General features: G+C 36.5%; 1 protein-coding gene across 1 annotated transcript in view; it reads left to right on the top strand.

Moving 5' to 3' along the window:
• The window catches only part of COL9A1 (collagen type IX alpha 1 chain), an 86,718-nt gene that overhangs the window by 26,181 nt on the left and 38,023 nt on the right, over positions 1 to 22,514 (top strand). The window contains exons 11-21 of the mRNA XM_045867063.2: positions 3,734 to 3,787; positions 4,047 to 4,082; positions 5,999 to 6,022; positions 6,850 to 6,903; positions 8,399 to 8,452; positions 9,320 to 9,352; positions 10,308 to 10,364; positions 12,023 to 12,076; positions 16,192 to 16,245; positions 18,720 to 18,773; positions 21,697 to 21,750. Of these exons, the coding sequence (XP_045723019.1) occupies positions 3,734 to 3,787; positions 4,047 to 4,082; positions 5,999 to 6,022; positions 6,850 to 6,903; positions 8,399 to 8,452; positions 9,320 to 9,352; positions 10,308 to 10,364; positions 12,023 to 12,076; positions 16,192 to 16,245; positions 18,720 to 18,773; positions 21,697 to 21,750 (528 nt within the window). The remainder of the gene's footprint in view (positions 1 to 3,733; positions 3,788 to 4,046; positions 4,083 to 5,998; positions 6,023 to 6,849; positions 6,904 to 8,398; positions 8,453 to 9,319; positions 9,353 to 10,307; positions 10,365 to 12,022; positions 12,077 to 16,191; positions 16,246 to 18,719; positions 18,774 to 21,696; positions 21,751 to 22,514) is intronic.

Here is a 22,514-nt window from a genome sequence, read left to right as displayed (position 1 = left end):
TAAATACCCAGTAGTGCAATTGCTGGGTCATAGGGTAGCTCTATTTTCAACTTTTTGAGGAACCTCCATACAGTTTTCCAGAGTGGCTGCACCAGCTTGCATTCCCACCAACAGTGGAGGAGGGTTCCCCTTTCTCCGCATCCCCGCCAACATCTGTCGTTTCCTGTCTTGTTAATTTTAGCCATTCTGACTGGTGTGAAGTGAGTTTTTTGACAGAAAATGTAGAAGATTCATGGCAGCTATGCTTGTAGAATTATGCCTTGAGTCTCACGAGCTGAGTAGTTGGAATGTTGGAAGGAAATTACTATTGAGGGCTGGTGTTTTCTGCCAAGCAGCAGCATGAAAGTTCAGAACACAGCTTCAGTATCATCCCCATACGGAACTTTATCTTCATAAACATTCATATGAAAGCAATTCTTTCTGCCACTGGTAATATTTTTCTCTGTCAATTCTTTGACAGATAAGAATCCTTGCAAAATGGAATTTGTGTGTGTGTAAATATAAATGTGGGAGATTATATATATATATATGTATATATGTAAAATTAAAGAAGTCAGAGCTTGGTTATAACCTTGCACGCAAAGGACAACTGTGTTATTATCAATAATCAATAGAGATATTCTTATTGGCACTATTTGCTGACATGCTCAGTGAGCTCTGAAAACAGTATTTTATTCATTCTTATAGCATCCATCTAAGGTAGGCAGAAGCAGAATTAGAATCAAATATAGGCATTACAGTTAAACCATGCCACTTGTTTCAGGAAAGAGGTTAGAACATCCTCAGGATGTATACAACTACTATCCCTGGCAGATGCTTATATGATTAGAATAGTGAGTTATTAAGAAATTATTCCAAAAGGTCAGTGTAAGTGGAAATAGTCAGACATCAAAGAAATCTGAGGGGGCCATAAAATACAGTACCCATGGTTAATATCTAGGTATTTGTTTGTTCATTTGTTTGTTTGCAGAACCCCTTCTGTATGAGGTTTTAAGCTCCCAGAGGGCAGGAAACATGTCTTATACTTCAGGTGAACTCTTCACAACATCTATAGCAGTGCTGACCATATAATAATGATGATAATAAGAATAGCTAACATTTATTCAGGGCCCATTCTATCAGGCACTGTTGTAAGCATTTTGTGTGTAATATCGCACTTAATTTTCAAAATTACCATATCAGGTAGATATTAATATTATACCTATTTTTTTTTCAAAGATTTTATTTATTTATTTGACAGAGAGAGACCTAGTGAGAGCAGGAACACAAGCAGGGGGAGTGGGAGAGGGAGAAGCAGGCTTCCCGCGGAGCAGGGAGCCCGATGTGGGACTCGATCCCAGGACCCTGGGATCATGACCTGAGCCTAAGGCAGACGCTTAACGACTGAGCCACCCAGGCGCCCCTATACCTATTTTATAGATTAAGAAACTGAGGCACTGTGCAGTTAAGCAGGTTGTCATGGTTGCACAGCTAATTAGTGGCAAAGTTGGGATTAGAACCCCAAATAAAGATGATGTAGAGGGATAAGTGTCATAGCCTTCTACCTAATAGACTAAATTAAATATTCAGTATTCATGTATTGAGTATGTGTTAGACGCCAGGGGCAATGTGCCTGGATTATCATGGACATGCAGTCTTTGTCCTTATGGAGCTTATGGTTTTCTACATAGCTATTTCATAACAGAGTTCACTGTAACATCTGACACCAAAATGTATTAGCAGTTTATTTTTTTATTTTTTTAAAAATATTTTATTTATTTACTTGAGAGAGAGTGAGAACTAGAGAGAGAGAGCGCACACACACAGAGGGAGAAGGGAAGAGAGAAGCAGACTCCCAGCTGAGCAGGGTGCCTGATGTGGGACTCCATCTCAGGGCCCCGGGATCATGACCTGAGCTGAAGGCAGATGCTTAACCGACTGAGCCACCCAACACCCCTGTATTAGCAATTTAATTCAGAGAACTTCCTAGTGATAGACATAATTTATTATGTATTATAGAAGGTACTTTAAATAAGAAGTGACGTGGAAGCAGCCTCCGTGTTGTCCAACTATTTACTTGGTTCTGCTTTATTATTATGCTGCTGAAATTCTACCATATATTGTAGCTATTGCTCACCAATCTCGTCAGTTACTTCAGTCACATATTGAAGATTGTTAATTGGTTGCATGTGTGGGAATTGGCCAGGATTGATTTTGGAGGGTATATACATGAAGCGGGAGTTAGGGGTTCCATTAGTCAGATGTGTTCTCAGGTTTGTACAATCTATGTGCTGTATGTGCCTGTAGAGAATGCTCTGGATGTATGGCTTGTTTACCAAAATCAAAAGCCAAGGTTTCATTACTACCAGTGCTCAGGACCTAAGATGCTGGGGCTTGATCCCAAATTACAGTGTTGTATTTAGAGTAGTGTGATTAAAAATCAAGGACAGTCTGTGAAAAATAGAAATTTATGTGTGTTTAATAATTTTCTTTGGTAAATTTCCAGTAATTAACATTTTCAATTTATTTTTTTCTACTTCCTTTGATTCACTCTTTGGAGTTATAAGAGAAATGGATTGATGTAGAGAAATGTAAAAATGGTGGCCAGTGAACTAATTTTCTATATAAATTATATGACAGCATTTTAGTGATATGTAGACTATGACAGATTAAATATGGATTTTGGTGATGCATTTTTAAGTAGGGCTTTCATACTTGCAAGGAATCCCTCCCTCGATTAGTACCATTTGAGTCTTTTTCAAAATCTTGATAATAGTTTTGTAAAATGTTTATATATGCATGCACATATGTATATGTACATATACATACAGATACTCATACACATACTTATCTTTGACAAGGTATAATTTCAATATTGCATTATAAATGATATCTAAAAGTGTCAAAGAGTAAAGAAAAAATTAAAAAAATAAAAATGCATCTTCATCAAATATGGAAATTCAGGTGTATAAGGTGTTATCAATGCTTTAAAATCTATTTTATATTGAGGATGATGGTAAAAAAAAGTACTGGTAGGGAAAATGAGAATGTTTGGAGGATATGCTTTAAATAACATATTTAGTATTAAATATGATATATAAAATGTGTTTTATAGTAATTGGCTTAAATTCTACATACTAGGTGACACACATGAAAATATATACTTAATTATAGTTATTTTTACTAAGGCAGATAGTGTAGAAACATGCATGCTCTCAAATATTTTATTTTAAAAGTTAAGTTTCTTCAGTAAGCAATTGTTATTGCTGGAAGATGGCCAGAGGCTTTAGATGGCTATAGAGCAATAATGAGATTGAGTATTTTTAATTCCTATTAAAGAAATATTTTATTAACTCTCAAAACACTATTAGAGAGATATAGAGACATATAGTATTTTTATTTTATAAATGAAGTAAAGGAGGTGCATAAACATGGGTAATGGACAAAGCCAGATCTGTTGTCCCATTAGATGTGGGTATTAGAATGCTATAATTGTTATACGCATTTTTCCAAAGCGGAGACAAAAAGTACTAAAATTATTGGACCCTGTTAGCAGGAAGTTAGGAATATGATAAAATTTATCAACAGAAAGTAACAGGCAGTTGATAAGAATATAGGAAGGTATTTCTTTGTAAATTTTTACATCATACAAAGATAACCATTCTGTACATAATTGATAAATAAAATGCAATTATCCACTTAGGGCTTTGCCTAAGGATGCTATAATATTTCTAACATCATCTTGCTTTGTTAGGGATTAACAGGACCTGATGGATCCCCTGGTTCTGTTGGACCAAGAGGACAAAAAGTAAGTTAGCCACCTGGTATTAATTGCTGGTATTAGTTAGATGCTGAAGTATAATTTCATTATAGTGTTTGCAAATCAACTGAAAAATTAGTTATGAAACAGAGGAAATATACTTGTTCAACTAAAATCGTGTTTTAGTTGAATTAAATTAAAAACATCAAGATGGAGTGTTTTAATGATTTCAAAATTTATGCAATTTACATATTTACATATTCATGCCACAAAAAGCTAAGTACAATGAAGCTGTTTTTATTTTTAGGGAGAACCTGGTGTTCCTGGATCTCGCGGATTTCCAGTAAGTAATTGTAAAGTGACAGAATTGAAAATCTCCCATTTTTCCTGTTATTATGAAATGTTTAAATGCAGCTTTTGACATAATATGCATCACAAGGGAGTTCATGACTTACCTGCTATGGTAAACATTCTGGGTATGAGTATTGAACATTTAGAGAAATTTGAATGCACAGTATAAAATACATATGTCTGCTTACAGATGGTATCTCCCAATAGACAACTCCCCCTTCACTCCCCTGATAGAAAACATTTCTTGCATAATAACAGCAAATCTAAATATTCGATGTTTAGACCATAATATCACACCACTTCACAACTGGTTTTATCTCTAATGGAATGTCAACCATCAGATATAATTACCAGCCTGATTCCCCGGTTAGTCCTTTCCTGCATTGCCCAATCTGGCTGATTTGTGTGTTATTTCTATTTATAAGGGGGCTACTATGTTCTCAGGCTGCTTTTCCTTTCCATTTTGCTCTTTATTCCTCTTTTGTTCTTGTCATTAATCTGTATTTGTCGTCTTTGTTTTCTATTTGCACTGTTTTTATGGCCATATTTCACTGTCTGTCAACTTTTCCATTACAAGGCTATTTTCAGAAATAAATAGCTTGCTGGCCTTACTCCCATATTTTTCCACTCAGAGCTCAACATCTTACAGAGATGCCTTTTTTAAAAAACTGAGTGAAATTTGAAATTTGTCAAACATCTAGAGCTATGGTAATGAAATAACTTATTGATTACTTTGGTATTTTCAAGCATAATACTTATTCCCCAAATTGATTTACATATTAAAATGATCAAATAGGAGTGATTTTTCAAATGCCTTGAAAAAGCCCCACTTATTATTAAAAGATACTGCTCATGTGAAATTCGTGCTTGTTTTGGCTGCCTAAATAATTAGAAATAATAATATCATTATCACAGGGTATATGTTGATTCCACTAAATGCTTCATATATGGATATTTTAGAAAATGAAGTCTGGAATGAAAGCTAACATGAATATGGTATCAGAGATAGCTGCAAATAAAAGTTATTCAAGCCAATGTATCAGGGAAAGGAGTAATGAGGGGGTGGGGGGCGGGGAGGGGAGGGGAATATTGAACCTGGAAAGCAAAGATAGAGAAAAAGGGATTCTAGGCAGCTGATGTTCAGTTATATGAAGTTCAACAAGCATATAGTTAGGGTTTCACATATATTAGGCCTTGTGTTAGGAATTGAGACTGGGAGTATAAATAAGATGTGGTGTCAATCCTTGGTTATATGCAGTTCGGTGTTGCTAAAGAGATATAAAGGATAAAGGAGAGGGAGACAAAATAATTAGCTTTAAGATCAAATTCGGGATATTAAATTAGGATCCCATAGTAAATCATTTCTGGAGTGACACCATTTTATTTTCATCTACTGGATTTGGTGTCTGGAAACAGTCCTACCTGTCAAAAGAGGGTAGCTTCTGGTCTTTCCCCCCTCCCCGCCTTTCTGTGCTAAATGTTTGTTTGGGAGGATTTCCAAACATCACATTATAAATTATAAAGCAGTACACTGTATTGCTTTTAATGTAGATTTCTTATAAAACAGCAAAAAAATCTTTGTCAGGTTGTGTTGTGTTTCTTTGTGAGTGATGCTAAGTTCTGACGGTAAGCATGAATGACTTCTTTGATTTTCTTAAAAACAAGTTTGGAAAAAGTATTATGGGTTAGCTTAGATATCCAAGCTATATTTGAGGTGCTGAAACAAGCTTCTTCCTTTAGAAGTAGAGCCACGTTTGCTTTTCTTTATCCAGTCCTTTCTTTCGAATGAGCATCATATATTTATTTAGTGACAAAGTTTATACTTTTTTTTTTAATTCAGTTATGTCTGTCTATATTTATATTAAGTTTAAATCACATACCATAACAATTTTTGTTTTAACCTTTTAGGGACGTGGTATTCCTGGGCCCCCTGTAAGTATCATCTCTTGGTTTATTTCTACCTAAGTCTGTAACAATGGCCTATTTCTCCACTCCCAAGCTTACTCGCCAACGGACACTACCCATGGTATTTATAGTGTCCTACATACATGACCTTAGGTGGCTAAACAAAAAATTTTATTCATTTTAGAAATTTCTGCTCCATTTTAAGTAATTAAAATTTGGTCAAATGAGTTATTGTGTCATTGGAAACCAAAGCTAGCACAGATACGTAATCCTGAATCAATTACTTACCATATTTGATATGATTTATGATAGATTATAAAACCACCTATAAGTCACCATGTCCCTTTATTTATTTATAATTATGTTTTTTAAAAAATTGAAGTATAATTAGCATAGTGTTATGTTAATTTCAGGTGTCTAATATAGTGATTCAACAATTCTCTACATTACTCAGTACTCACCACAATAAATGTGGTCATCATTTGTCACCGAATAGTGTTATTACCATCCTATTGACTATGTTCTCTATGCTATACTTTTCGTCTCTGTGACTTATTTGTTTTATTGCTGGAAGTTTGTACCTTTGTACCTTGTACCCCCACCCACCTCCCCTCTGATAACCACCAGTTTGTTCTCTGTATTTAAGAGTTTGGTTTTTTTGTTGTTTGTTTGCTTGCTTCCTTGTTTTGTGTTTTAGATTCCACAAATAAGTGAAATCATATGGTGTTTGTTTTTCTCTGTCTGACTTATTTCACTCAGCATAATACCCTCTGGGTCCATCTGTATTGTTGCAAATGGCAAGATCTCATTCTTTTTTATGGCTGAGTAATATTCCATTGCATATATACATACAGGGTCCTCCTGGGGCAGCAGGACTCCCTGGAGAGCTTGGCCGTGTTGGACCAGTTGTGAGTACTGCAGTGCATTTTGATAGACATTTGCTGATTTAGTGGAAGACATTACTCAGGAAGGCAAACTGCCCTAACTGTATGCTTTCCCCTGCAAATCCAAAAAATGGCAGATGAATTTCATTCCAGTTCATAATATTGATGGGAACCAGGGATAATAATGTTACCTCATTTTTGTAGGGTGATTTTAATTTTTTTCCCAAAGTTATCAGCTAAACTTTTCTTCCCAACTTCTAGAATTAGTGATCAGTCAAAAGGGTGTCACCTCCATCTAATAGACTCTCAGCCAGAAATAAGGTCCAGTGTCTTTTGTATTAGGCTAACTGCATGAAATGAAAAGTGAATATCCAAAAATTATTGCCAAGTATATTTATGTTAGGATCATTAAATTATAATTGAACCAACAGAACTTAACATTAGGCAATAAAGAGCTGAACTCCATAGGAGAAATTGCTGGTAATAAGTTCTTGATGTTACTATCCAATAAATATTTCAAGGATGTTGAGAGGTAGTGACATTATGTGGAGGACAGATGATTGTAAACGCATTGAGAATAGGAGCCATGTGTTATGTACTTATTCTTGCTTCTCTATATGTCTTACAATTTGATAAAATTATTCACTGAATGGATGAATAAACCTGAAACGGTTGTAAGGTTAAATTAATTGTAAGATGCTTTTGACTTCTTACGGTAGAATATTAAGAAGGAAAAGGTATGCAAGGAGTAAACTCTGGATGTTAAGACAAATTGAAATCCATTTTTTTTTTTTAAAGATTCTAATTTATTTGACAGAGAGAGACACAGCAAGAGAGGGAACATAAGCAGGGGGAGTGGGAGAGGGAGAAGCAGGCTTCCCACGGAGCAGGGAGCCTGATGCGGGGCTCGATCCCAGGACCCTGGGACCATGACCTGAGCCAAAGGCAGACGCTTAACGACTGAGCCACCCAGGCGCCCAAAATCCATTTTCATTTGAATTTAGCCATCTTTGATCTTCAGTCCCATTTGCAGAAGAGTACGGTGACAGGCCAAGGAATAGCTTGTGGGTAAACAGCACGAGGGAGAGTCGGGCATTGCAGAGATTAACCTTCCTTCCCAAGGCTTCGGGCCAGGTGCAAGCCTTCTTTTGCTACCATTATCTGGATAGCACTAGCAGTACTGGCTGTTCCAGTTTCTCTTAAATCAACTAGAAAAATATGTAGTGTTGCCAGTTTGTTTTTAGAATAAAGTGATCATTCTATAGAGAAGAACTGGCTTTGTTTTTTCCCCCCAAATCTCCTGCCTTGTTTTATTACTTTGGTGAGACTGGAGCTCCTTTATTCTTCTGGTTTTGTGGAGCTAATTGGATTATGGGCCACCCCTCGATTTTCGTGGCAGGTCTATGCATGGCTGAGCTCTGTGGGGGTTTCTAGTAATATTCTCTCATGCCTCACCAGTTTTATGCACTGTGTTTTGACATGTGTATAACCACTGTGTCACGATTTTCAAATAACTTAGGGTGACCCTGGGAGAAGAGGACCACCTGGCCCCCCTGGCCCCCCGGGACCCAGTGTAAGTTATTTGTAGCTTGAATTTTCTTGTATCTGAGAGTTAGGATTAAAGAAACCTAAGAACCAAAAATGGAAGTACTTGTTAATCAAGTCATTGTTCTAAAATTCCAAAATGGCTATCAATTTTTTCACCCATTCAGAGCATGGGTCTTTTTAGGCCAGAAGGGTAGAGGAATAACAATGATTTAAAAGGTGGTTTTCTCAGGGCATGGCTTACTCATATATTTGAAGTCCTTTGACATTTGTGATTTTGCAAATGCTTAAAACTTGGCTGTATAAAAGGGACATTTTCAAATGAACTAATGTTTACAAAGGATTTACACAGTAAGCAATTTAAAAAATAGGAGTTTAAGTAGGAAATAATCCACATTTTATTTCTTTTCAGTTTTTTAAAAGATGTATTTATTTATTTGAGAGAGAGAGAAAGAGAGAGAAAGCACATGAGTCGGGGAGGGGTAGAGGGAGAGGGAGAGAAATCCTCAGGTAGACTATCCACTGAGTGGAGCCCAAAGCGGGGCTCATCTCATGGTCCGAGATCCCAACCTGAGCTGAAATCAAGAGTCAGATGCTCAACTGACAGGGCGCCCTGATAACTCATATTTTAGATGTATGATCCAGAATTCCCCATATTATCTATTCTGTCTCTCATTTCAGTTCTTTTCAGCTCCCTGAAAGAGGGGTCTCCAAAAGGAATATGCCCATGAGTCAAAGTTTAAGAATATTAGCATGTTATATGTTGCTATTTGTTCCTTGTATTCTATTGAACAAATATTTTTATTATATTTTTGTCCAGTGGACTTTCTATTATAAGTAGGTTTGAATACGGTATTTAGCTATATTCTTAACTTTAATATTTTCTTTACTTTAGGGAACAATTGGCTTTCATGAAGGAGATCCATTGGTAAGATGTTTATCTTTGAACGAAACAGTTTAAGTCAAAGACAATGTAATCTTCAGATGAGTTCTCTTTAAAATTATCTTGCTGGAATATGTTGTATTTCTGTGTTTTACTTTACATGGGTAGCAGAGCAATCCATTGCACTAGTGGGCTGGTGGTTTGTATAAGTGGTTTTCATTATGGAATTTTTTTTTTTTAGATTTTATTTATTTATTTGACAGAGAGAGATTGAGAAATAGCACAAGCAGGGCAGGGAAAGCAGCAGGCAGAGGGAGAAGCAGGCTCTCTGCTGAACAGGGAGCCCGATGTGGGGCTCGATCCTAGGACCCTGGGATCACTACCTGAGCCGAAGGCAGCCCCTTAACTGACTGAGCTGCCCAGGTGCCCCTGTTTTTGCTCTTCCCTAGTCTTTTTACTTTATGACTACGGCATCGTTTTCACCAGAGCACTCCAATTTCAGGAGCTAGAAGTCAAACAACTCCCTCTGAGACTTGTTTTACTTATAGCCTAATATTCAAATGATGTTGGGAAACTGTACTAAGTGCAATTTTGGCCAATTTGACAAGGGTTTTGTGGGCCTCAGGATAGAGCTATTCTGGTGGAAGTGGGAGAAGGAAAGGATCAGGTTGTGGTACACTAAGTTGGAAGAATTTGGTATACTAGGTCTGGAAACATTTTATTTCTTTAATAAATCTGAAATAAATATGGCAAAAATATTAGCATTTATTAAATCTGGATGGTGAACACGTGGGGGAAGCTTGTTCTATTCTCTGTGCTTTTCTGTAAGCTAGGAATATTTCTGAGTTTAAAAATGAAATATTGAAAAAAAGGGATATTCAGACTTATTTAATGAATATAATTATACTGGGGTTCTGAAGCTGCAATCCCTAAAACAGTACCATTTTGTCATAAAGGGGGGCTCTAATTTATGCTCTCTCTACCTCTCTCTCTTTGGCAGTGTCCCAATTCCTGTCCACCAGGTCGCTCAGGATATCCAGGCTTACCAGGCATGAGGGTGAGAGAATAATTTCAGTATTTTATATTCAAGAGTATTATCCATAGAAAAAAAATAGATCCTTTCCTGTAAGCACCGTCCTTTCTGGTGCAAGACCCCATTTTGATGAATTAGGCCTGTCTGTGTTTGCTTATTCTTCGGCTTAGTCTGTGGTCCTTCTTCAGTCCTAGAAACTCCAGCTGGTTCCCCTGGCAGGTACACAGAGACATGGATGTTTGATTACACGATACTTCTCTTGTTCCGGGAGGAAATACCAGTAAAATGTACTGGCTCGAGATGCTATAACACCAAATAAAGGTTCCGAAGTTTGCTTCCTATGCAGGAAGACTGGGGAGTAATCGCACACATAATGTATTTGAAACTATTTTAGTTAAAAATTTGGGAAAACAGTGCAAAATAGGCAAGAAAAGAGACATCCCCAAAATGTTTTTCTCTCACTCTATATCATAATTGCTTCAAAATTTCCCATAAAAAAATACCAAATGTTGGGGTTAAGTGGCTTTTTCTCTCTAGTCTATGAGGTCTGAAGTGATTTTGAAAATTCCAGACCAGAGGAGTTCTGCTATGATCTGAAAGGCCCCAGGGCACTGGTTTTCCAATTATGGTTTTCTCTAAGGTTGGTTTAGTGGGTTCTCACAACTGCAGAAGATTTGGTCCTGGATTTTTTTTTTTTAAAGATTGAATTTATTTATTAATTTGACAGAGAGAGAGATAGCGAGAGCAGGAACATAGGCAGGGGGAGTGGGAGAGGGAGAAGCACGCTTCCCGCGGAGCAGGGAGCCCGATGCGGGGCTCGATCCCAGGACCCCGGGATCATGACCTGAGCCGAAGGCAGACGCTTAACGACTGAGCCACCCAGGTGCCCCTGGTCCTGGACTGGTGTCTTATTTTTCACCAAGACCTACACTGTCAGAACAAGAAATTCTCCGAGGGTGAAAGCTCTGATAGACTTAATTTTGGAATGTTCGTTTCCCATTTGCCTCATGTTACCACCCAGAGCACACACATACTTAGAACTAGTGGCCCGACAAGAAGAGAGGGATTTTCTCCTCATGCTATGCAGCTTTCACGGACTGCCCTTTAGGGCTTTCCCTTTGCATTTGTAATTGTGTACAAGAAGAGGTGGAAGTCGTGCATCTGGGGAGCTGCCTTTCTTATATCAGCTCTTTTTCCACCAAGAAGGAGGTGGGTATAGAGGAGGCGGAAGGGTTTTCGGAGCAGCATGGAGAGAGCAGGGGATAGCCAGCTGAGCTCGGTCAGGACTGTCACCTTTGAGGAAAAAGTTCCTGATGCTGGACAAGGCTTAAAGCTCTTAACCCAGCTGTGAGAGGAAGTTTGGGACAGAGGGATCTAGGGATCAGCTGGTAATACATCATGTTGCTGAACTGGGTAATGAAGCTTTGTTATTCTAGAACAGTGGTTTTCTATTAACTAGGAGTTAATATTTATCATATACACTAGTCATGTAATACGCGTGGCAGTATTAAGGTCATTGAAGGCATCATTTTCTTTGTGACATAACCTTTTTCTGGGTAGCACACTGACACATTTAGGGAAGCAAGATCACTTTATGACCTTCTGACCACTTTCTGTGACAAACCCAATAGAATTATTTTTTAATTTGTTAATTTATTTACTTGTTAATTATGCATTTTTAGGGTCATAAAGGGGCTAAAGGAGAAATTGGTGAACCTGGAAGACAAGGTCACAAGGTAAGAAAAATGAGTATATAGTGGGTAAACTGTGCTTAGGAGGTAGTGATTGCTTTTATTCCAAGGAATTTTAAGGAATAAGAAAGCGTGAGATTTTATCCTTCCTTTCCAAATGATGATTGACAGGTTTTCAGTAGCTGCATCAATATTCTGACTAAGCATAATATTCTCATGTTGTTCAGTTACAAGAAACAATAATACACCATACATTTCATTCTTTCCTGTGTTGTTGCTCCTTGCTTTTCTTTTGAAATCAATCACACTCAGCTTTTTTTCCTTGATGCTTTTGATAGTCAAACATTATTCAGCTAGATTTTCCACTGCACTAAGCAAAATTTTATGACATTTGTAAAATTTTATGACAAGTGTTGCTGACACTAGCAAACAGGAGGTTGAGAGCTGATAGCTTCTCATCTTAAGTTCTGAAATAATTTGTCTGTTTCTGACTCCATTTCAATAGAGTTTAGATTTTGAGTAATTCGAAAGTGAGTGATAGAATTATGTTATTATCTGGATAGAAACATGGAATCCACAGCACAATTTGCTTTGGAGCTGGTGTGCCTTGCAGAAAAACCAAGGCAAAAATGTGAAGTAAAATGAATTATTTGCTTTTTTTTAAATCCACTGGTGTAAATTGTCTAAGAATTTGACTTCCGGCATAACAGAAGTTTTGTCCCTGTTAATTCTGTGATATTTTACAAAGTCAAACTGTTCTTATTAATGTGGATTTTCTAGACTTTGTTGACTGTGCCCTTCTATACCTTTATTGGGCGGAGACAGAAACTTAGTCTTTTTCTTTGGAAGTTAAGAACTGGAGAGGCAATTTATTATATCTTCAGGCATTAATATCCTTGAACTCTAGCTAAAATCAGTCTGTTGAACAACCTGAGATAATCAGGATAAATAAGCCAATTTTCTCGACCCTATTACAGTTTGGACATTTATTTCTAGTCTTTTATTACTTGGGCCCTGAGTAATTAAGGTATTTTATCTATCTGGAATGTAACAGCTGGGTTCTTAATGTCAAATTGGAGAAAGTAGAAAAAAGTTGAGTACTTTAGAAATTTTTCTGCATGCTCATTCCCCCATTAAATCTTGAAATTCATAGTTAAAAAAATTCAACAAATATTTATTAAGTACCTGCTGTGTGCCAGGGTTTATTCTAAGTGCCAGGGGCACAGAAGTGAAAAAAATATGTCCCCCCACAGGAGACTGGCTAAATTAAGTATGACATATCCTAGATATCTTAGATAATATTCTAATATAATAGAATATTATCTAACCACAGAAAAAGGTGTGTAAGGATATTACATTATACCAAAAGATATTCATGAGTTAATGCATGTAGTCAAGCAGATATGGTAGACTTCTGTTATTTTTGATGCCATGCTCTTTTCCTTCTTCTTTTAGTGACCCCTTTTCTTTGGGGGAACTTTTACAACCCTATTTGGGGATGGAGCTGTCAATTAGAGTATTTTCCCCCCTCTCTCCAAGAAACTAATATTATTGATACCTATACTAACTTGATTTTCAGTGAAGAACCTGAAAATTGTTTGGGTGTGTGAGATAATTGGCCAAAATTTTATTGGTCATTGTTGAACACTCCTTTAATTTATTTCACATGTTGTGTCACTTACACCTTGTGTCTTTGAAAATTTATATGGGAAGATAGGATGACAATAGTTCATTGAAGAATGAAACTTAAAAGTGTAATAGATGCACTGAACTGTAAACTGAAAGTGGATTCACAATTCTGCCTTGAATGTACTCTACAAATTAGTTAATGAAGATTTTAAATTTTGTTTATGGATGTAGGAATGAACAGTCAAAAGTCTTTCAGTAAAATGATAATAAATTTCTATTCCTAAATTTGTCATTATGTTGTGGTTATTGATTAGTTGTGTGCTATTCATCTACTGGTAAAATATTTAAATCAACTATATTACTCCAAGGTTTATCCTGGAATCTGTAGGAAAATACCCCAAACCTTGCTAATGAAAACTTACTGTACCCCAAACTTTGCTAATGAAAACTTACTGTGCACATATCCATCACTGTTGTTTTGATAGTTAGGCAGGGACATAGAGATAGCAGTTAATTACACACATGTGTTGATTATCCATTCCTCGAAATAGCTAATTCTCTGGCTTTCCCATTGGGACTGCCTCTCCTCGCTGTCAATCATATATTCTTATGGAATATAATCTGAATAAAATTATGAGAGTGAAACCACTATGTAACCCTCTCATAATTGATTCAAAAGTCAAGTATAAATGATTTAGGCATAACCTAGTTCTTTGCAGTTATGCCCAAAAGTTCTATATTAATATTGCTGTTCAATTTTCTGTATTTCTCTCTGTGTGTGTATGTGTGACAATCTCTATAAGGTATAGTTTGTAGAGAAAGAACATGGATGAATTGAAATATTAATAAACAACAGAAATAGATTTTTATCTAACATTATGCACATAACATTAAAATGAATTTTTCTCATGATTAATTTTACAATTTAAGATATCCATTACCATAGGAAATGTAAGGCAGTATATTTCTGTAAAAAAAAAAAAAACCTTGTCAGAGGGAAAAATAACATTTTTTCAGAGTCAGCCAAGTAATCTTTCTGTAAGAAACAGCAGTTGTATTTCTTTTCTAACATTTTAAATATACTAAATTATATATACTAACATTTTAAAGTATATCAGAGGTTATAAAATTAATATCAAAAAGTCAAACAATAATTAGAAAACAAAATGGAAGAAGATTCCATTGGCAATAGCTACCAAATAGTAAAGATACCTTAGAACAAACTTAAATATTCAAGACTAATATGAGGAAAAGAGCAAAGCTTTATTGAAGGAAAGAAAAAGATTTGATTCACTAGGGAGATACACTGAGTTCCAAGATAGACTCAGTATTGTAAAGAATCTAATTCTGTCCATAGTAATCTTTTCATTTAGTGCAGTCCTAATATAAAACAAGTAGTATTTTTGTGAGGATTTTCCAAATAATTCTAAAGTGCATCCGGAAGAGTAAACATTTAGGAAAAACTGAAAAATAAGAGTAACCATAAATGAAAAATAAAGCTAAAGGAATTCTATCTGAGACTAAGATGTATTATAAAATTTCAATAATTAAAATGTGGTATTGGCAAATTCATACAACAGATGAGAAGAGCAGAGTAGGAAATCTAGAAATGAGTATATTTCACAATTTACTATATGTTAAAGAAGAATTTTCCAGTCTATGTAGAGAGAATCTAGTATTCAATAAATGATATTAGAGAAAGTGGCCAATTACCAGGAAAAAAAAATGATAGATTTCTTTTTTTAAATTTAAATTCAGTTAGCCAACATATAGTACATCATTTATTTCAGATGTAGAGTTCAATAATTCATCAGTTGCATATAATACCCAGTGTTTATCACATCACATGGCCTTCTTTATGCCCATCACCCAGTTACCCCATCACCCCACCCACCTCCAAAAATGATAGATTTCTACTTTATATTTTACATTAAAATCAATTAAAGATTTCTATGTAAAAAATTAAACTATGAAGTTATAGAAGAAAAATACATATGAATATTTATATATTTTGGGTATGGAGAAAGCTTTTCTGTGGGTGACATCAAAGGTACAAGCCAAGAAAAGAAAGACTGATTTAAATACTTTTAAAAAATTGTTTTGGTAGAAAAATTATAATAAGAAAAGTTAAAAGTGAAAATCACAAATAAATAATATTGTAGTTGATGGAAAAGTTTGCACAGCATGATCATATTTTCCTAATAACACCCCCCCCACACACACACACACTGGAAACATGAATGTATATATGTTCTCTCTCTCTCCTTTCCTTCCCCATGACCCCATTATAGAGAAGCATCTAAGACGTTACTGGTATTTATAGTTAAAAGGTGGGCTTTGGGTGACTTTATTCGTATATTTCTCTGTATTTTCTATGTCCTACAATTAATATGGATTACTCATATAAACTAATTTAAGAAAGTATAGTAACATAACTCAGGGGATGCCAAGTGAATTTCAAATGTGCTGAGTCATCTATCTATGCTCATTTGCTAGAATAACATTTGGTGTGCTTTTCTGTTGTTTATTAGGGTGAAGAAGGTGACCAGGGGGAACAAGGAGAAGTTGGAGCTCAAGGACCTCCAGTAAAGTATTTTAAAAAAATATTTAACTAGGATATGCAAATATTCTTTTTTCGTGACTTTTGGAATATTTCCTGTTTAGCATTTGGATTAGTAGTATTACATTAACATATTTTCCCACCAAGCCAGCATTGGGAGATTTCCATTTTTTCAAAATAGGAAAGGATCCCCATTGTATATTCAAGCACCATTTTTACAGAAAAATTTTACCTATAATTACATACATTCATTTACTAGATTTCAGGGCTAGGCAATCTGAAAGTAAATATTGAACACAAGAGGTTGATATATATATTTTATATTCTATGGTACTTTCACATGATACAGAAAATTTCATGTACCCTGAATATACAGCAGGTACATCATCCACTGGATTTAAGTACCTTATGCCAGCATGTAATCATTATAATTAGAACATTTTTAATAGCTTGTAATCATGTCTTTTAATAAAAAGTTAGTCCCTTGTGCTTTGGCAGATTGCTGCAATTATATGCACAATGAGGTAATTTGGGGCATTGGCATACTTCAATTTAGTGTTTGCTACATCAAAATTTATACTACTTTTGTATACGAAAGTAGAATTGTCACACTTTTTTTCTTGTCAAGATGAGTAGTTAGCAATTATGGAAATAATAATTTCTGAATATCCATTGAACATTGCAGCTAGCCAAGGCCTTTGCTATGTAAAGGACACGCTCAGGTCCTATTCTCAGGAACTAAAGAGTTAGGGAGGACAAATATGAGGCCATCCTTCCTTGTCCTGCTCTGCTCTTCCCCAAACAACTGGCTTTTTATGAAAGAGTTCAGGGAGCTGTGTAGATTAGTACTTACCCCAGAGTTTAAGGAAATTCCAGCTAAAGTAAATGAGTCTGAGCATTTGTAAGAATGGCCTCTGTTTTTAAGCCACATGAGAACTTTAAGGAAACCTGGAGGAATACGAGGTGTTTATTTCAGAAGATTGTCTTCCCTGAGCCTTTGAAAGGAGACAATAAGGAGATGGACTCTATTTTGTAGGAGGGAGATAGCAATAGTGTAAGAGATGTATGCTTTTTTTTTGATCTGATGAAAATTTAGTGGGGACTTAAAGTTATTTTTAAAGCTGTCCCTCCAAATCCTGAGAACAGGATTTTGCAAGCAGCATTTAAAAGTATTTTCATGGATTAAGGATATCTGTTGGGTTCTGCATGGCTCAAGTGGTCCATTGGGGGCTATCGTTAGTGCTTGCTGACCTTCTGGTGTTTGGCAGTAGGCTTGCCAAAATGTTTCTATAAACTTCACAAATGCTCACTTTTTAAATGTGCATCTATAAAGTAATGCACAGATTTAAAAAAAAATGCTTTGGGGAACATTTATATATAAGCTCTGTCCTTCAAAGTAGTCACCTTAAGAGATAATCCACGGCATTCTCATGTCACTTCCATTGGCTCAAATATTTTTGGAATTCTTTTTGTAGAATTATCTTCAGAAAGAGCAGTTTTAATCTGAAATGGCCATTTCTCATTTTATATCCCAAGTGGTTATCCTAAGCTGGATCATCTTACACATTCTGGTCATTCCTAACTGATCTACACAGAATTTGTGACTGATCTAGATGCAGGCAGGGTTGGCCAGAGAATTGCCCCATTTTCTCCAAGGCAGAACACAAGAGAATGACTGGCCAAGAGCTACTTGATCTTAAGCCAATTAGCAAATTGCTCAGAAGTGGCCACTCCTTCCTGAAGGAGCATCCCCTTGCTGCTCCTCCCAAGAGAGCACCCAGGTTCCCCCTTTACAGGATCCACTCCTGGAGCCCTGCTCCTGTGGGGCCAGAGAATGGAGAATGGTGACATTCCAGTATTGAAGAAGATTCTAGAAATCATACTCACATCCTTATTTTTAGGCTTACCCACTCCTATGCCTGAGATGGGGTGAGATGGATTCGTTGTGCCCCAGGTGGGAATGCAGAATGCCTCTATCATAGAGATGAGTAGTGACTCCTAGTGGTTAGTAGAGACTTCAGCTCCATTTACAGGTCCTAAGCTTTTGTGGACTAGCCTGGAAACCGAATGGCCTTTGATGGCATACATTGGTGGGGAAAAATCATTACAAAGTTTAAAATTACAACCATCTTATGTGTAACCAAGTTACAAATCATGAAGGAAGTAGAGATGGCAGTGTATTCTGTACCTAAGTTAAAAAGTAAGTCAAAATACATGATTGTACTTCTCTTAAGCTAATGATGTTTACTTTCTTGTCATCAGTTGATTGCTCCAACTCCAGGTTTGTGTACGTCTTCAGGGTTTTAGAAGAGTGTTTACCATCAGAAGAATTCTCCTTGGATTTTTCTTTCTAAACTAGAAACATTTGTTTACATAATGTCACTATTTCTTATTGTTACCTTTAGTTATGTTAACATGCTTCTGGAGGAACTTCTGTGATGAGATAAACAAGTGTGTGCTTCAGCTGAAAAAATTCACCATTCTTTTTTATATTTCCAGGGAGCTCAAGGATTACGAGGCATTATGGGCATAGTTGGGGCCAAAGGGGAAAAAGTAAGATGATGATGATGATATGATATCAAAATGTAAAAATACTTGTTTGCCCATTTAAAAATATCTTATTTTCAGCAACATCATTTTTTAATTTCTTATTTGCTTTGTAGATGTTTTGTTAGGTTTTCACATTTCTGTTATAAACATAGATGACAGAAATGAGTAGGTATGTATGATACTTACGTATTATATATTTTAAATTATATTGGGTAGATAGGAATACGAGGGATGTTACATTTGTATTTCTTTATCATTACCAATAGTTAATACTGATAGCACTGACACAATATCTGGAAATCAAAGCAAATACAGGGGAGGATGGAAAGGGAGAGGTAAGAGAAGGCAGGATCTCCCCAGGGACACGAGGGCCACCCGTGGCCCTCCCTCCAGGCTGGTTGCTGAGCTCTGTCCTCAACAAGGATCATACACTTGTGGCCAATTTACCAACCTGTCCTTAGCCCAGTCTCAAAAGCCAGATTCTCCTACCATTTCCATAGCAAGGCACCGTGAGATGATGGGGAGATTCAAAGGGTAATAAGGACTTCAAATTTGTTATTTATTGGGAGAAACAAACGAGTAGATAGCTAACTACAGTGTAAACAAGAGACACGTAAATTTGAGGGCAAGTAGAGTAAGGGACTGAAGACGAAGGAGTGCTGGCTATTCTTGATCAGGGAACTGGGAGGGCTCATGGAGGAGGTGACATTAGAAGGATGCCAGGCCTAGAAGGATAACATGTTCCCACTGGTGGAGGATGGAGAATGGGGAATGCTTGGCTGGGTGAATATCATAAACAGAAACAATGGAAACCTGGACATTCCTGATGTGCTCAGAAATGTTTTTCTCACTGTGTGTGTGTGTGTGTGTGTGTGTGTAAGGCTGTGTCTAGCTTTTCTATCAGATTTTAAGAAAATGGTTACCACTTAGAGAGTATATTAGGAAAGCCAATTTGTAGGTTCCAGGAGAAACAAAAAAGCACTTTGCCTGCCACCACTTCTGACCCTCGCCTCTTTCTCTTTAGAACTTCTATGGCTAATTTGTGTCATTTCACACAGAAGCAGAGACTTTTATTAACAGCTAAGCAGGAATAACTTGCACATTGTAGGTGCTCCATAAATCAAATTTTTCTAAAAGAAATGCACATTTTTGGAAATTGAAGGAATTATTTTGCGACCAATTCCTTCAACTTCATTTTTTTTTTCAGCCTCTTTGTCCCTTCTAGGTATTCTCATTCTGTCTGTTTTACTCTTCTATTTCCTCCAGAATATCTCTTTTCTAAAAACACTGTATTTTAAAAAAACGTGCTTCATATTTCTATATTCATGTTACCTTAAGTAACATTCTGTGTGTATCTCTTCTGTTATTAAATAATAAATCCCATTTATTTTGAAGTTGCTGATACCTCAGCCTTTGCTTTTTCTGGGTTTAAATCATTTAAAATATGTGACCCCACACTTTGAAACCAATTACTGTTCCTGATATGCTCTTTATTTGAAGTATTTTTTTTACTTGGCATTTTTCAAAATGTCTCATTTCCTTTGAGTTCTGTCAAATTGCTTTCAATAACAAAAAAGAAAAAAAAAGAAAAAGAAAGCAAGCTCTTCTCATGAACTCAGACCCCTGGAGTGGTTGCCTAGTAACAGCATTTTGGAACTGAGCTCATGCTGAACAGCAATAAGAGAGAGAGTGTATCACAGCCATTTCTATAATGCAAAGGCCGGACTCCGCGCTCACAACGCAGGGTGAATGATGAATTCAAGGTCTTTTTTGGGTCTTCCAAACCTCTTCTTCCCTGGTGAATGTAAAATGCTTTCTGCTCTCTTCTAGTGTTTAGGGATCAAAGAATTTCAAGTCTCTGTGGTGCCTCTGCTTCAGTTGTGTTCTTTCTTTGATTCTGCCTTTTCTGAACCTTCTATCAAAGGTTTTCTAATTCTTAATTCTTACTACAGATGCTGTCCACCTGGTTTTCTTGGCCTGACATCCATCCAGCACTCTTTTGACTGTTTTCCATTTATTTTATCATCTCCTTATCTCAACCCTATTCATTAGGAGATGGCCTGTTGACTTCAGTCACCCTTCTGCCTTCTCATTCACTTAGCGGATGAGAAAAAGATTTAAAGAAGGGGGTTGTATTTTATCATGTAGCGTATGCAGGAAGCACTAAAAAAACCCTGATATATTTGTTTTAAGATCACATTTTGATTCTTATCATTAAATAAGGTGGTGATATGTACGATATAACCAAGTCACCATTGATTTCAAGATAATTAGATTTATGAAGCTCTGTAGTTCCCATCTCTTGGTAGGGTGAATCTATTGTTAAGAAAATAGATGGATTCTTTTTATATTAACCAAACCTAATGTCTATCTAGAATGGAATGGGGGCCACTCAAATCCTTATTACAATTCATTCTTCTAAATCACATGGCTGGACTTCTGATTCTGGATCTTGGTGGAAATCCGGTGTCACAGAATCCCACCCACAGCTGTGGCAGCAGCAGTCCATGGCAATCTTTCTGTTCTTTGGGTGGCTCCTTGGTCTTCACCATTAATGAATAGCTATAGAATCCTGAGAACCCCGGAGGGTGACTCCTAAACCTCCTCTGGTAGGTTTGCCAACTTCTCAAAATAGGTACCAGTGTTTATAATTCATGTCATCAATCAAGGATGGCTGTAGTGTTAAAGTATCCAGAGTGGTATCAAAGATTGGCCATCAGTACTCTTGGTGGGATGAGGAGATGTAAACTAGTGTTTTCACATCTGAGGTGTCCAACTGAATACTCCCTGGGGTTCACTGATGAATACAGTATATATTACAGACACAAAACCTCCTTTTTATCTGGCTATTAATGTTCTATGGAAAGACTGATGTGCCTTTTAATGACTGATCTCAATTTCATTTCTTCGTCTTGTTTTTTGGCAGGGTGCTCGGGGCTTAGATGGAGAACCTGGGCCTCAAGGTCTTCCTGGTGCACCTGTAAGTAGTTTTCCTTTTACAAGACCCAATGATAGATTATTTAGCAATGATCAGTGATAGATTATTTGCTCTGTGTGTGTGTGTGTCTGCATGCAAGTGTCTTTTACATGTGAATGATTCAAGTGGTAAAATTGGCAGTAGTTTTTATATTTATTTAAACAAATTTTAATTAAGATAAGCATCACTTCCTTGAATAAAGAGAAATGTTCTTTTGACTTGATATGGGTTTTTTTCACATAGGTGAAGTCAAATTGTTAAGTTTTTTTTTTTTTTTTTAGATTATACTTATTTATTTGACAGAGAGAGACACAGTGAGAGAGGGAACACAAGCAGGGGGAGTGGGAGAGGGAGAAGCAGGCTTCCTGCAGCGCAGGGAGCCCGGTGCGGGGCTCGATCCCAGGACCCTGGGATCATGACCCGAGCCGAAGGCAGACGCTTAACGATTGAGCCACCCGGGCGCCCCAAATTGTTAAGTTTTTATGTTTGCTGTTTTTTCCTTTTGTTTTGGCTGCCAGGATGCTTAGAGTCCACAGTAACTGTCTCATTTCAGCTTCTTGGGTAATTCTATCCTTTTCTGTGATTTCTGATCTCATTATTCTATATTTTGACTGCTATATGTACATGTGTCATTATTATAGGCTGCCTCAGACCTTTTCTAGAAATAAATAAAAAAGCCACCCATTAATAACCACCTTTATCACAGAAAAAGTAGAAAAGGTATAAGAAAAATAGAATTTCCAACTATCAAGCTCTTATGGCTCAAG

The sequence above is a fragment of the Mirounga angustirostris genome, unplaced genomic scaffold (assembly GCF_029215605.1).
Source record: "Mirounga angustirostris isolate CCGP_5_RB_7025 unplaced genomic scaffold, mMirAng1.0.hap1 SCAF_8, whole genome shotgun sequence".
Classification (NCBI taxonomy): Eukaryota; Metazoa; Chordata; class Mammalia; order Carnivora; family Phocidae; genus Mirounga; species Mirounga angustirostris.
The sequence above is the reverse complement of the archived record's forward strand: the minus strand, read 5'-3'. Positions and strand labels throughout refer to the sequence as shown.